This window comes from Pseudonaja textilis, chromosome 2 (assembly GCF_049901715.1).
Source record: "Pseudonaja textilis isolate UNSWEBS1 chromosome 2, rPseTex1.2, whole genome shotgun sequence".
Lineage (NCBI taxonomy): Eukaryota > Metazoa > Chordata > Lepidosauria > Squamata > Elapidae > Pseudonaja > Pseudonaja textilis.
This window is the reverse complement of record NC_141991.1, coordinates 10,366,478-10,380,768: the sequence shown is the minus strand read 5'-3', so window position 1 is coordinate 10,380,768 and position 14,291 is coordinate 10,366,478. Positions and strand designations below refer to the sequence as shown.

Sequence of the window (14,291 nt, the reverse complement as noted above, 5' to 3'; positions counted from 1 at the left end):
ACTTGTGAGTAAGCAGCTAGGTTTCTCTTCTGAAGAGCTTCAGTGCTCAGAAGAATTGCCACAAAGAAGAGGGGTTGTCCTCCAAATCACCTGAAGGCAGAACAAGAAGCAGTGGAAACTAATCAAGGAGTGGACTAACCTAGAACTAAGAATACATTTCCTGACAGAACAATTAATCGGTGGAACAACTTGCCTCCAGAAATTGTGGGTGCTCCAGCACAGGTTTTAAGAAACAATTGGACAGTCATTTGTCTGAAATGGTGTAGGATTTCCTGCTTGAACAGGGAGTTGGACTAAAACATCTCCAATGTTCCTTCCAACACTGTTATTCAGAAGAGATTTGCTAGTGGCATCTGGCTTCGTGCTCCACAGTTTTTTGCCCAAACTCCTATATGAGGTCTTCCCTTCAGCTTTCTCTGGGTTTTTTCTTCCCCTTTGCCTCAGCTCTGAAAAATGGCCTCCCCCACCCCATGCCTCCTGTCTGCAAGTAAACTGGTTAGAAAATAGGACCAATGGAGAAGATAAAAGCCAGAGGGAATGCAAGGCCTTGAGAAACAACCCACGAGTTTTCGCCTCCCCATCACCCTTTAGGTTATCTGAATTACTTTTACAAATTGCATTATAAATAATTACCTTTAGTGAAGTGTGCAAACCAGCATTTGCATTTCCTGCATCAGATGAGAGCACATCTTTCTCCTTGTCAGGTGAGGCTCCATTCAAAATCCAAGAAAGAAAACCTTAGACTCCATTATGATAGAGAAAAGGACTTTTACTGAAAATTAAAATGGTAGCATCAGAAGAATACAAGATCTGAGGCAATAGGTGCAAAAATCACAGATACAAAGTTATTTCCATGAACCCACCCCCAATAGTTCAAACTGGCCATCCAATCTGAGATGTGTATAATGTCATGTGGGGCATCTTCGGGCAGTGTTTTGGACATCTGACACGCCAGGACGTTGACCTTGGCTTGAATAGATGAGAGGCAGCATCTGCGCAGTAAGCAAGTAAGCATAGTCAAAACATACATTTCACCAACTCCTCCAGCACTCTTCCACCCACAAAGCCCAATTAATCTCCCCCCCACCCCATTCTATGGCAGCTGGAAAGAAACAGAAGAAGGATTCTTGGAGGCTGATACTCCTATCCTGGCCACTTTTTATAGAAGCACAATTGAAAATGTTTTAACAAACGATCACTGTTTGGTTTGGTGATAGATATGCCTCAGATAGAAGGTCCATACATAGAGTGGTAAGGACAGTTGAGAAGATTACAGGAAGCTCTCTCTCCCCGTTATTCAGGATACTCCTTATAAGCACTATGTGCTTGGAGCTCGAAGCATTGTTAGAGACCCCCCCACACACACACTTCGCAGTCTGTTTCTATTGCTCCCTTCTGGGAGGAGTTTTCAAAGTATCTACAGCAGGACCACTAGATTCTGTAACGGCTTTGTTCTTTATGCCATCCATCTTGTAAATTCACGGGATTCTTTTTTTGCCATGTAGATGTATATGCTCGAATTAGACTGTGATATTTATGTATGTCTATATATCAATATATGCGTAATGGTTATCCCTTGAGAGCTAGATGTAACAAAATTTCATTTTAATGTATGCTGATTAGTGTACATTTAAAGTGACAAAGTTTTCTATTTCTATTCTTTTCTATTTCTATATTTCTAATGCTATCATATCCCTAAGATTTGTTCCTTGTGTCAGCTTTGGAAGTCATATTAGCACCAGAATCTTCCACACTGCCGAATTCCTATGCCTGGGAAATTGGGAGGAGGGATTTTGTAGAGTGTTTATTGTTAGACATAATAACATTCTTCTTTACAGTCAAGTTTATGTTATTCCTGCACCTAGATGAGGAATAGTTTAAGGCAGTAGTCACCAGCTGGTGGGTCGCGACTCACTGGTGGTCTGTGAGCAAATTTTAGTGAATTGCAGAGAAATGTCATTCCCAGAGCATCCCCCAAAGCAATTAATCCAGGCTGCGGGGGAACACAAGGCTGTACTACCCACATGACCTGCAGGAACCCTCCCCGCAGACTCTGCTAAGTTGCTATTTTTCCTTTTTTTTCCTGACCATCAGTTGTTCTGCTGTGTCGGGAATTTTAGATTAGCTAGAAAGCAGGAAATCGTCAGATTTCTTGCTTTCTAGCTAATCTAAAAGCAGAGCTGAGCCTGAAGCTTCTATTATTCAGTGCAGACTCAGGTAGCTGATGGCAGAAACACCAATCTCTAAGTGATTCTATGAGCAATTTAATCTGCCTGCCTGCTCTGCCTGATTTTGGGTAAAAGTTGTTCTTTTATTAAAAAAATCAATATTTACATACATGGTGTGTTGTGAGTTAATTTTGTGAGTTTGCTTGTGTTGAAAGGCTGTCAAAATGCCTTTCTTCTGAGGATTTGAATTTTCCCGCTGGGAGAGCTCCGGCGCAAGGATACGAACAACTGCTTGAAAGCTGGATCTTTTTTTATTTTTCAGGAAGGCGAGAGATAGCAAGGAGGCTGCGTTCCTGGGCTAGCTAGCTTCGTATGGTAAGTCCCTGATTTTTATACCCTTTTCTCCTTTTGTGTGTGAGTGCTTGTGTTTGTATTTCTTAGTGTTTTAAATCCTGTCAGTTGTCTTTATTCCCGCTGGAGAGTAAAATCCGCGGGGTGCAGAAGGCAAACTTTGCGGGGTGGTTTGATTGTATTATTGGTCTCGTCCTAATCTCTTTTAGCTTAATGGTTTCTTATATTTGTTTTGTGGTAATCTCCTGTCTGTCTCCTTTGTGGTATATTTTGTCTTTTGTCTGTTTGTTTTGCTGATTTGGCATGTCTTGCGTTTGTAAGGGTTTTCTTTTCTTGTTTCCCTAGTTTTCTTAATTATTTGGGCTTTTGTCTAGGAGGCTTCTTTAATACCTTTTATTTTGATTCCTTTTCCTATGCAAGTTTGTTTTATGGCTGGCCTGATGTTCCCTTTGGGCTTTTCCTGCTTGGGTGACACCACTGTCCTCATGAAGTTCCCTTTCCACACTTGCTAGCAAATTGTATGGGTTTGCTTGCAAGCAAATTTTATGTGACAGACTCAGGGAGCCAATGGCAGAAAGATAGATCTCTGAATTAATCTGTGATTCTGTGAGCAACTCAATCTGCCTGCCTGCTTTGCCTGATTTTGGGTAAAAGTTGATCTTTTATTATAAAAAATTCAATATTTACATATTTATAATATTTACATACAAGCCATGCCCAGCCTGTCACATGACTACCAAGCCACACCCACAAATTAGGCCATGCCCACAGAACCAGTTGCTAAGAAATTTGAATCCCACCCCTGCCTCTGTTTGTGTGTGTGTGTGTGTGTGTGTGTGTGTGTGTGTGTGAGAGAGAGAGAGAGAGAGAGGGAGAGAGAGGGAGAGAGTCAAAATTCATGTTAATGGTCCCCGGGATTTAAAATTATGAATTTGGTGGTCTCTGAGGTCCAAAAGGTTGGCAACCCCTGGTTTAAGGTATTTCTTAAGTTGGAATGTATGGTGATTGGGGCATGTGATGGAATGATGAGTGCAAGGGATGGATTTGGGGATTTTTAATTATTGGATGAAAGCCCACAACTCTCAGATTCCGGTTTTCCCAGATGTGCCAGTATGACAACTTTAATAAAATGGAACTTTGAGAAAATGCCTGTCTCAGAGTTTTGGTGCTGACATTTTTTTTCCTGGAATGCTGACACCTTGTTTTGGAAATCTTCCACTGAGTATCTCTGCCTGTGCAGAGGGCAAAATGATAAGATTGATTCTCTTTGGCTTGATACCAGAGCTGCTGCTTCTCCATTGACTGTGAACTCAAGAACAACATACTTGAAATTACAAATATTAAAACATGCCACAGCCAACTCGCTGTGGGACTTATCAAGGACAACTTGCCACGGGACAATTTGTTCAGGGACAAGACATATTAAAATTAAAGAAATTATGGGGGGAACAAAATGAAATGTAAATGACAAAAATTATTTTTTAATTCTTTTAAATAATTTTTGAATTGTCCCATGGCAAGTTGTCCTGCAGTGAGTTGGCCATGGTGACTTAGCTTTGGTGAGTTGTCCCATTCCATTGAAAAAATTGGTGTAGGGGAAAAATGGACATTAACAACAATGATCACAGTCTATAAACTGTGCCTTTCTTTTACCTCAGGACTTTGTAACTGATGAGTAATTAGCAATGAGAAGCCTTTGACTAAAAAAGGTTGAGACTTCTGCAAGTCTGATTTTATTACACACACACACACACACACACACACACACACACACAGTACTTTCAGAAAGTGTAATATACAGAGATTAATGAGAGAAAAATAAATTACAACAACTGTAGAATCAGGTTGCAGCATAACAAAATTGACAAAAGTGAAGAGGATCTGAATACTTTCTGAATGCATAGTATGTCTATGTATGTGTGTATATATGTGTGTTTATACAAATGCATGCACATTCCAGAGGCAACTTCCATTCTTTCTGTTTGAACAAGAGCAACTGTGGTGATTTTCTGAAGTACAGGTTCTGGCTGAATTAAAACCATTTATTTAAAATTTTGAATGGTTATTTAATAAATTATTGTAAGTCAAGAACTACCTTGGCTGGCCAGTAGGCTGGATAGTTAAGGGAACTTAATAAAACTACTTGCTTTAATGCTCCATGTGTGGACAAAGCTTGGAACAGATGCAAAGTATACATATTTCCACAACTCTAGAAATATTTTGCCTTTGAGTAAATGAGTTCCAGCAGCACTTTTTCACACAACTGTATGGACAAAGTTACCACAGCACTGAGAAAAGAACTGCAAAATGAGGCAGTTGTGAAGGCAAACAAAATTCTGGGATGCCTCACCAAATGTATCACCATCAGTAAAAAGGTCATCTAAACTCGCTACATAGGGCTTTAATCAAATCCCATTTGGAATACTGTTCTGGAGACCTCACTTTAAAAAGACATTGATAAGTTAATTGTCCTCATTGTAATTTCAGGTTGTTTCTCTCCTTGATTAGTTCACATTTATTGTTTCTTGTCCTGCCCTCTGGTGCTTTGGAAAATAAATTGACCTCTTTGTGGCAGCCTCTCAAGTACTGGAATATTGCTATAATGTCATTCCTAATCCTTCTTCTCTCTAGACTAGCCAAACTGAAATCCTGCAACTGTTCTTAATTTGTTTTAGTTTTCAGAGCTGCTCTTCTTTGCAATTCTTCCAAAGTCTCACCATCTTTTTTGTAATGTGATGATCAAAACTGGATACAGTATTCCAGGTGTAGCCTTACTGAGCCTTTGATTGTATGCCTCTGTTTATACAACCAGCTTTTCTTGGCTGCTGTGGCACACAGGTGACTCATGTTTAAGTGATTATCCATTTGGACTTCCAAATTCCCTCTCACAGTTACTGTTTTTCAGCCAGGTTTCCTGTAATCTCTTTTTCCTGCCCAAGCATAAAATCTTTTGTTACTCCACATTAAATTTCATTTATTGGATTGAACCTTGTCTCATTGGGATCCAAAAGGTACAATGTGCATACATATAAAAATCTATAGAGACATGGTGGGTCAGTGGTTAGAACGCAGTACTATAGGCTAATTGCCCACAGCCAGGAGTTTGATTGTGACAGGCTCATGGTTGATTCAGCCTTTCATTCTTCTGAGATCAGTAAAATGAGGACTCAGATTTCTGGGGACAATATGCTGACTTTGTAAACCTCCCAGAGAGTGCAGTGAAGCATTATGGAGTGGTATATAAATCTAAGTGGAATTGTTATTGCTATAGTTTCTCCCGAACGTGGATCCTTATATGAGAAGAAAGATGACCATTCTGAGTAAATGTCTTTCCACACTCCATACATTTAAATGGCTTTTCGCCTGTGTGGATCATTATATGGGACATAAGATTACCTTTTTGAGCAAAGGTCTTTCCACACTCCATGCATTTATATGGCTTCTCTCCTGTGTGAATTTTGTTATGAGAAGTAAGAGTACCGCTCTGAGCAAATGTCTTTCCACACACCCTGCATTTAAATGGCTTTTCTCCCGTGTGAATCTTTTTGTGATTACAAAGTCTACTGTTGAGTGCAAAGGTCTTTCCGCACTCCATGCATTTATATGGCCTCTCCCCGGTGTGGATCATCTTATGGGAAATAAGATTACCTTTTTGAGCAAAGGTCTTTCCACACTCCATGCATTTAAACGGCTTTTCCCCTGTGTGGATCATTATATGGGAAATAAGATTACCTTTTTGAGCAAAGGTCTTTCCACACTCCATGCATTTAAATGGCTTTTCCCCTGTGTGGATCATTATATGGGAAATAAGAGTACCACTTTGAGCAAAGGTCTTTCCACACTCCATGCATTTATACGGTTTCTCTCCTGAGTGGATCCTTTTATGGAAAATAAGATTAGTACCTCTTCTGAACCTGTTACCATACTTTCTGCAGTTGTATAGCTTCTCCCCAGTGTGAATCCTTTCATGGGAAGTAAGTTGCCTGCTTGTTCTAAAATGTTTTCCACATTCCAAACATTTATAAGGGTTCTTTTTTCTGTGAATCACTTTTTGAGATATAAGAGAGTTATTTCCAAGAGAATGTACGAATGTCCCATTGTAATTTTGTTCATCATGTCCTCTTATAGGATCTTCTGATTTGTTTTGGCTTAAATAATGTTTGCTAACATGTGATTTAACTTTAATTAGCTTCACACTTTTCCCAATATATTTTTTCCTTATTTTCTCTTGTTGGGCAAGAAAGTCTTGCATCAGAGTATCAGTGGAAGATGAGCTTTTCTGATTCCAATTATTTGACTGGGTTTTCTCATGGCTTTCGAAAGCTATTTGAATTCCAAATGTTGCCATTCCATCCTTAGCATTGATCACTTGGAACAATTCACAGGAATCTTGATTCTCCTGCCCATTATTACCTTCAAAGGAAAAGATAAATGAAAATGATTAACAATGTTAGTGGAAAATTATCAAACTGTAGAAAGTCAACAAATTTTGTTCTGAACTTTTCCAAAATTCCATTATGTTGTATTTTGCATGCCTGCAGTGCTGTGATATAGACATGATGGTTTCTATATTCATGAGTCATGAAAGCTTTGAAAATATCTAGAAAACATCTCTTTCTTTACAATTATTTATATATATGCAAATCTCGCTCAGTGAGTTTTGAATTAAGGAATAATCAGGGGAAACATCCAAGGAGGAATTAGAAAACTTAAGATTTATTGGACTGGGTTAAGGCTACCTCACTGTCCCAAAGCCTGATCAGCTTTAAAGGGCTTGTCTCAGTTCACAGAGAATAGTCCCTAAACTCCTTTAATGCGTGATCTCACAAGCAGAGAAACGCTTACTACATTGTCACAAGGTTAGTCTGGGGTGGGGGGAGTGGGGGAGGATGAATGTTACAGTGCCGTAGTGCTACCAAATTTATAATTTGGGGGCTGGGTCTTAAGTACTTGGGGGGCTAGGTCCTAACTTCAAATGGTTGCTCAATGAACTGTCGTAACTCGGGGATTACCTATACCCTAGGATGCTCTGAGTCACACTGCATGCAGCCTTCATTTTTGAATTGGTTTGGGAGAATGCTCTTCCATGGCCTGAGCATGAAAGTTCTGTACTCACACAATTTTTGGAGGTTTCAGAGTAAGAATAATGGATAGGATAGGACAGGACCGAACAGGATAGCATAGGGATAGAGGAAGTTGCTTCTTCCTGTATTACAGTAGAATCTCTTCTGCATTTGTAAAGGGGCAGGACGTAGTCACAGAAAGCCTGCCCATTAGCATTGAGGAGTTAATGCGCCATATTTAGGAGTTAATGAGAACAATGACAGCACAATCCTCTCACATGATCTCCAGAGGACACATAAAAGCACACCTCATTCTTTTCAGCCTCCACAGATAAGTTCAAATAAAAATTGAAAAAATACAGATAAGAAATGGCACATCTAAGCAAAGAGACATTAACTCTTTCCTTCCTTGGCGTACGAGAAGGCCAGATCCTATCCTCCCTCCCAGGAGACGATATGTGATTAGTGATTTTTTTAAAACAAAAACTATCAGAGTAATCTGTCTTCTTTAACTCTCTGATTGGGGACTAGAAAACTCTTACCCAGAGCGATCACGTTCCTATGGTTTTCAAGCATGACTTCCGAATACAGTTCTTTTTGGTCAGAATCTAGCTGAGACCATTCATCCTCAGAGAAATACACAGCCACCTCCTTGAAGGACACAAGACTCTCCTGTACATGGAAAAAAGAACACAACAGGAGGATTCAGAAGATCTGTTCATCATCAGCAATGATTTAGAAAAGAAGATAGAAGGGGAACTCATCAAATTTGCAGACAAGACCTAATTGATAGGAATAACAACACTCAAAAAAATAGGCTCGAGATATAGAAGGATCGACACATTGGGCACCATCTAACAAAATGAAATTTAGCAATGAGAAATGTAAGGTTCTACATTCAGAAAAGAAAAACCAAATGCACAGGCATAGAACAGGTAATACTTAGCTCAAAAGTAGTAAGTGCAACAAGGATTTTGGAGTCCTAGTAGACAATCACTTAAACATGAGTCAGCATTGTGTTACAGTGGCCAAAAATAGCAACAAAATCATAGGATGCATTAAAAAGGGATAGAATTAAGATCACATGAAGTGTTAGTACCACTTTATGATGCCTTTGTAAGACCACGCTAGCAATATTGCATCCAGTTTTGGTTGCCACTATGTTAAAAAGATCTTGAAACTCTAGAAGGAGTGCAGAGAACTGCAACACAAATTATTACTGCACTGGAGGCTAAAACATATAAAGCACAGTTGCTGGAATTGGGTACGTCTAGTTTAATGAACAGAATGACTAGGGGGGTTACATGATAGCAGTGTTCCATGAAGCAATGGATGGAAACCATTCAAGGCAAGAACCAACCTACAACTAAAGAGAAATATCCTGTGAGTGGAAGCAATTAATCAGTGGAATGACTTGCCTCCAGAAATAGTGGGTGCTCCAACACTGGGGGTGTTTCAGAAAAAAAAAGGGCAGCCATTTATTTGAAATGATATCCTGTCTAAGCAGGGGGTTGGACTAGAAGACCTCCAAGATCCCTACCAACTCCGTCATTCTGTTCCATTGATCCCAAATTCCCAAAGCAAAGATATGCACCGTTAAATGTCTGCATCACATAAATCCTAATTTTAGGTGAGAAAATGGACAAATCTGAAAATTCCTTTGACTGAAGAAATATTTGGGGCAAGTTTTATCAAGTTGTTTCTGCAAAACCTTTAGTGCTATTCAATAAAGTAATCCCACTTCTGGGATTCAGGCACAAATGAGAAGTTTGGAAAATATTTTGTATCCCAGAGTACCTTGATTACATACACTACGTGGCCACTCTTTTTGGATTTTAATAGTCTGCTTTCTTTTTTTAATTTGCTTATTTTTTGAACTACTGGTTATAAACAAGGCTTTTTTTAAAATGGCAATGTGACAATGTGAACATATAGTTACTTTTCATTAGCCTTGCAAAATTCCAAGTCAAAGAATTACAAGAAGAATGGGTATCTTGCAGTTACTGCCATGTGACGTGTTCATTCAAAATTCTTGGACTTTGAAAAAATTACTTCGTGTAAACTCATAGTTTTATTTATTTTATTTATTGGAATTTATCAAACAAAAATGAGAACAAAAACAAGAGAATAAAAATACGATGACAGGGATGATAGGCACGTCAATATACTTATGCACGTACCCTATATTGACCACTTAACAATGAAGTGAGGTCCATGGAAGTCAATTTGTGACTGAAACTCTGAAAATCTGTAGCTGAGACAACTGAATCAGGTAGGGCATTCCAGACAATTGGGGGTGGGGGGGGTACCTAAGGTAGCAGAACAAGTTAAACGGTGGTCTTTGAAAACATTTCCTAACCAGAACCTGAGGGTAGAAATGACAAACCATCATGTCCCAGTAATATTCTATACAGGAAGCTCTGCTGATTGAGACCAACTTGAACCTACTATTGTGCTTTCTACGTCACTCAGGAACACAAACAAGGAGGGAAAATAAAAGGAGATAAGGGAGAACACAAATCTAATAAGTTTTCCCTTTCTTACTTGATTTGGAGGTTCAACAGCTCTTTGAGGTCCATCAGAAAAGCCAGAAAACTTCATTCTTTGTTTCTCTGTAAGGAATAAATAAGTTCAAAATACATAATTAACAAAATAGAGGAGGTATTCTATAGAAGAGGACAGATAGCAAAGATAAGACAGATGGATCTTCAATTACCTCCTGAGGTGTCCCGACGTGGATCTTCCCAAGGCAACCTCTTGAAAAGTAGCTCCTGAGGGGGATTTGATGGGTTCTTCTTTCCCTCTGGATCTCTCATCTCCACAGTGCAGCACTTCAAATCAGAGGAAGAAAAAAAGAAGCAGAATTAATGTACGTCACATGAAATAAAGTGGAATCTTATATCCGGAACACAACCTCAAAGCCCCCAATATCCATCAGTGAGGTTGAGTGAAAAAAACAATGGAACAATGTTCTACAAGAATTTGGGGACGATCTTCACATATGAATTCCAGGGAAGTTTGGGAAGTATTCAAACACATTCTCTATTCCCTTTTGAACTCCCCAAAAGTGCCTCACCTCCAACTCAACCTGCTCCTTCTGTTCCTCCGCCTGACTCACGAGGAAGCCTTCCGCCAGGGCCACCGCCTGGGAGCTGGTCTCTGCTCCACATTCCCGCACCCAGCTCTCCATCTCTGGGGGCAGAAGGAACAGGAGCTGCTCCAGAACAACCAGGTCCAGCATCTGGGCTTTGGTGTGCTTTTCTGGACTCAGCCATCGCCTACAAAAGTTGTGGAGTTGGCTGCAAAGTCCTCGGGGACCCTCAGCTTCCTGGTATCGGAGGCTCCTGAAGTTCCAGGGTTGAATTTTTGAGAACCTGGTGGTTTCCTCCATCATGCATTCGATCCAGGATTGAATTCGGAAGACGGCTGGGCATGTATCTCTCTCCCTTCTCAGCCCCTCTTTGCATGGGAAGAGCCCACCCCACCCCCCACCACGCCTGGATCCCTCCCCTGCAAGTCTCTCCTGCAGCCTTTTTACCACCGTAGCAGCTCCAAGGGTTAAGGAGAGCAAATGCTAATGTTATAGAGAGGCAAGGCTCAGTGATGTCCCTCCCTTCTCAGCCTCTTCTGGAAAGCCGAAACCTTTGCCCTCCAGTGGCCAAAGAGAGAAGCGCCTGTTCCCTTCTCATATCCCAGGGCGCCCCCTAATGCAATCTGAATCATTTGAATCAGGATAGAGCTGGAAGGGAAGAAAGGGAGCTTTTTCAATGTGGAAAAAGAAGAAGGAGGCTATCCTATCTCCTCATTTTCTTGCTTTTTAATGTTAAAGCTCATCTCAGCAGGCTGTGAGACAAGGTAGAAACCAAAAGAAAGATTTTGAAAGCTTAAAGGCCTTGAAGGTGGGGTTTCAGCTGACAGTTGCTGAGCCTGAGGCAAAAGGCAGCCAGGGCCTACAGATGGGGATTTGAGGGCATTTTCTTCAAAATATCTCCATGTAAAAAGTCTTTTGCTTGATATGCTGGTGCCTCTGTTGTAAAGGAAGCCAAAATACAAAGATGCACACATTAACTCTCTGGAAAATACCACTGAAAAGTAGAAATCAGATATAGGGTGATTGGTTTGGGGGATCCTTCCTTCCTTCTTTTTGTAGGAAGTTAGCACCCACCCCTCTCTTAGAAGAATGAAATATCCTAGGAACTATTAAAAAGGCAGAATATTTCCCCTAAAGAGTTGAAACTCAGAAGCAGAAACTCACCTCAGAAGCAGAAACTCACCCCCACCTTTGTTAATGGGTGGGCCATTAAGGCCTGGGCCAGAATATTTTACATAACAAAGATAGCGCTATAGGAATTGCCTAAAGCCCTTTCATTACACCATCATCCAGTAAGGCTCAACCAAGCCTGGAACTCAGGTGAAGCCATGTGGTGCAGACAAAGTTATCTAAGGGCCTCCACCCCTGGGAGTCTGGCAGCCAATTGGATACATTTCTTACACAGGAACAGGAAAGACTAAGGTGGGGCCCAACAGAGGGTTTACAACTAAGGGTCTCTCAGCATCTCAGTCCTTCTCTTTTCCTTCACCTTGAAGCATGTGATCATTCTCCTTTAGAGCTCCAAGCCTTGTGGTCCTGTCCACCATTAAACCATCTTTCCAAACAGCCTCCATATTTCCAGTGTCTTTTTCTCCACTTGGAACTGAAGCCAGAAGGATAATTCTTCCAACACTTACTTACTTACTTACTTACTTACTTACTTACTTACTTACCAAAGGTATTTTGTATCAAAAGACAACTGGAATTACTTAGTTTCTTCTTTGAAAAGGTTTCACTTCTCATCCAAGAAGCTTCTTCAGTTCTAACTGACTGGTGGAAAATGGAAGTATTTACGTTCTTTGCAGTCATCATCTGATTGTTAGCTCTCTGAGTAGCCTTTTTGATAATGCACCTTTAGGACAACAATGTGAAAAAGGAACATGAATCTCAAATATTAAGAGAGAGAGGGAGGGAGGGAGAGATCATCATGAATAAACAGAGAAAAGAAAATGAAAAAGCAAAATAAGAAGAGCTGAAGACTCCACTGAGATGTAAAGATATGTCCATGGTTGGAGTCGATAATGACACACCAAGAGATTCGCTGCACTGGGGAAAACAAAGAATTTAAATGGAGAGAAAAGTGGTTAAAAATCAATTTTAAAAGAATGGAGTTAATTTGTTTTATTTTTATGTATCTTTTCCTTTATTCTCTAGTTTGACCCAGAAATTTTAATGAGCAATATTTGAAAAATAGCCTCAACCTAGCAGGAGCCTCTGAAACCTTGATATTTGTCCCTCACCCAATGACCTCCGAATATTTGTATATGTTGATTTCAGCAAGAGCTACTTGCCAGGTTTCTTAGACACCTGTGCTCAACCATTGCTTTTTTGACCCTTCAAGCTTGTGCACAAAGGTGTTAAAGATTTGTTACTTCAAGTAGGCAAAGGCACAACTAATAATGTTGGCTAAAGTTCATTGAAAGCTTACAAAACCTTTCTAATATTTAATAATAAGCTAACAGATGGCCAAACTGGAAGGATGTCATAGCTTTGAAGTAAAAACTAGCCAAATTTCTCCTCATCCTAAACCTACTTGCACATGGAAAAGGCTCTAAGGCTGGGACATTAGACAACCAGCAGCAAGCTGGAGGGACATGGTGACAAGTGCAACATTGGCATTGCTAAAGGAACACATGAGGCGCAGATCCTCTTGAAGGAAATCTGATTACAAAAGGTTGACCCTGACATGATAGCACATACTTAGTAGACTGTCAGATCTGTGTGTCTGCCGTCAACAAGATTGGGTAATAAGACCAGCATTGTTCTTTGATGGCTACTCCCATTATTTTTGTCCTGCTTTTCCATATGTATTCTACATGCCATGTCATACCATCACATCCATGTTCATGACTCATGACCTCTTGGATGCTTGGCAAGATAGCCATCTTCCCTGTTGTGATTGGAAGGTCCAATCCTGTTAGGAACTTTGAATCTGATGACTGTTAGATCGTGGATTGACGTCAGAACCAGGGAACGTTACTCCCTTTAGTTTGATTTGATTGTGAAATGACTGTTGAATTTCAAAAGGGAATCTTAACAGTTTTGCTTGCAGTTTTGAATGAGAACGTTACTCCCTGTAGTTTGATTTGATCGTGAAATGACTGTTTGAATTTCAAAAGGGAATCCTAACAGTTTTGCTTGCAGTTTTGAATGAGAATGTTACAAGGGAGGACATTTGATTTGCAGGACCGGCCTGAACCTTCAACCTCCTCGGCTTCTCAATCAGGTTACTTATGGAGTCTTTAGGTGAAAGTAATAATTTAGTTAATTGCTGGGTGGATGTCAGAAGAAACCAACGGGAGCACAGGAGGAGGGCAGATCAGTAATTAGCTGCTGCTCTATAAAAGGAAGAGGAATGACTCTGCACTCTTGTCGGGAACAAATTGTTTGCAAAGAGAACCGAAGACTTTGGCTTGGAGGATTTAAACCTGAAATATCTTGTTGGGACTTGGATTTATTGGGACTGTTAACTTGGACTATCTTGTGGAGGCTGGCTGCGGCTGTTATCAGTGAAGATTCCTGGTTGCTGCCTTTATTTGCGAGGACTGCTGCTTTCAGCCTTATCTGTTTATTTTTGGAAGGTGGGACATAACACTTCCCCTACCAAAGTTTTCTCTT

The 14,291-nt window shown here is 40.3% G+C and overlaps 1 protein-coding gene across 2 annotated transcripts; it reads right to left on the bottom strand.

Annotated features, from left to right (window-relative positions):
- Window positions 1–11,218, bottom strand: LOC113452162 (zinc finger protein 75D-like). Of its 2 annotated transcripts, XR_015742447.1 has the most exons (7): window positions 10,659–11,218; window positions 10,299–10,413; window positions 10,127–10,194; window positions 8,125–8,254; window positions 5,916–6,932; window positions 634–772; window positions 1–90 (listed from the first exon to the last, which is right to left on the bottom strand). XR_015742447.1 is itself a non-coding variant. In XM_087928132.1 (5 exons), exons 1-5 carry the CDS (start codon window positions 10,974–10,976, stop codon window positions 5,785–5,787), a joined length of 1,779 nt encoding a protein of 592 aa, XP_087784258.1. In that variant the 5' UTR covers window positions 10,977–11,218; the 3' UTR covers window positions 4,230–5,784. The 2 variants fall into 2 exon arrangements, 1 of the variants encoding a protein (XP_087784258.1); XM_087928132.1 differs by lacking the exons at window positions 1–90; window positions 634–772 and having other exon boundaries at window positions 4,230–6,932.
- Window positions 11,219–14,291: the final 3,073 nt, after the last annotated feature.

Bases quoted from the DNA above. Each gene is read 5' to 3' on its own strand.
- LOC113452162 (XM_087928132.1), bottom strand. From the start codon at position 10,976: ATGATGGAGGAAACCACCAGGTTCTCAAAAATTCAACCCTGGAACTTC. The intron at 8,255-10,126 runs GTAAGAAAGGGA...TTCCATGTACAG, and splicing joins CTGTTGAACCTCCAAATCAA to GAGAGTCTTGTGTCCTTCAA. The intron at 6,933-8,124 runs GTAAGAGTTTTC...TTTCCTTTGAAG, and splicing joins TAGGAACGTGATCGCTCTGG to GTAATAATGGGCAGGAGAAT.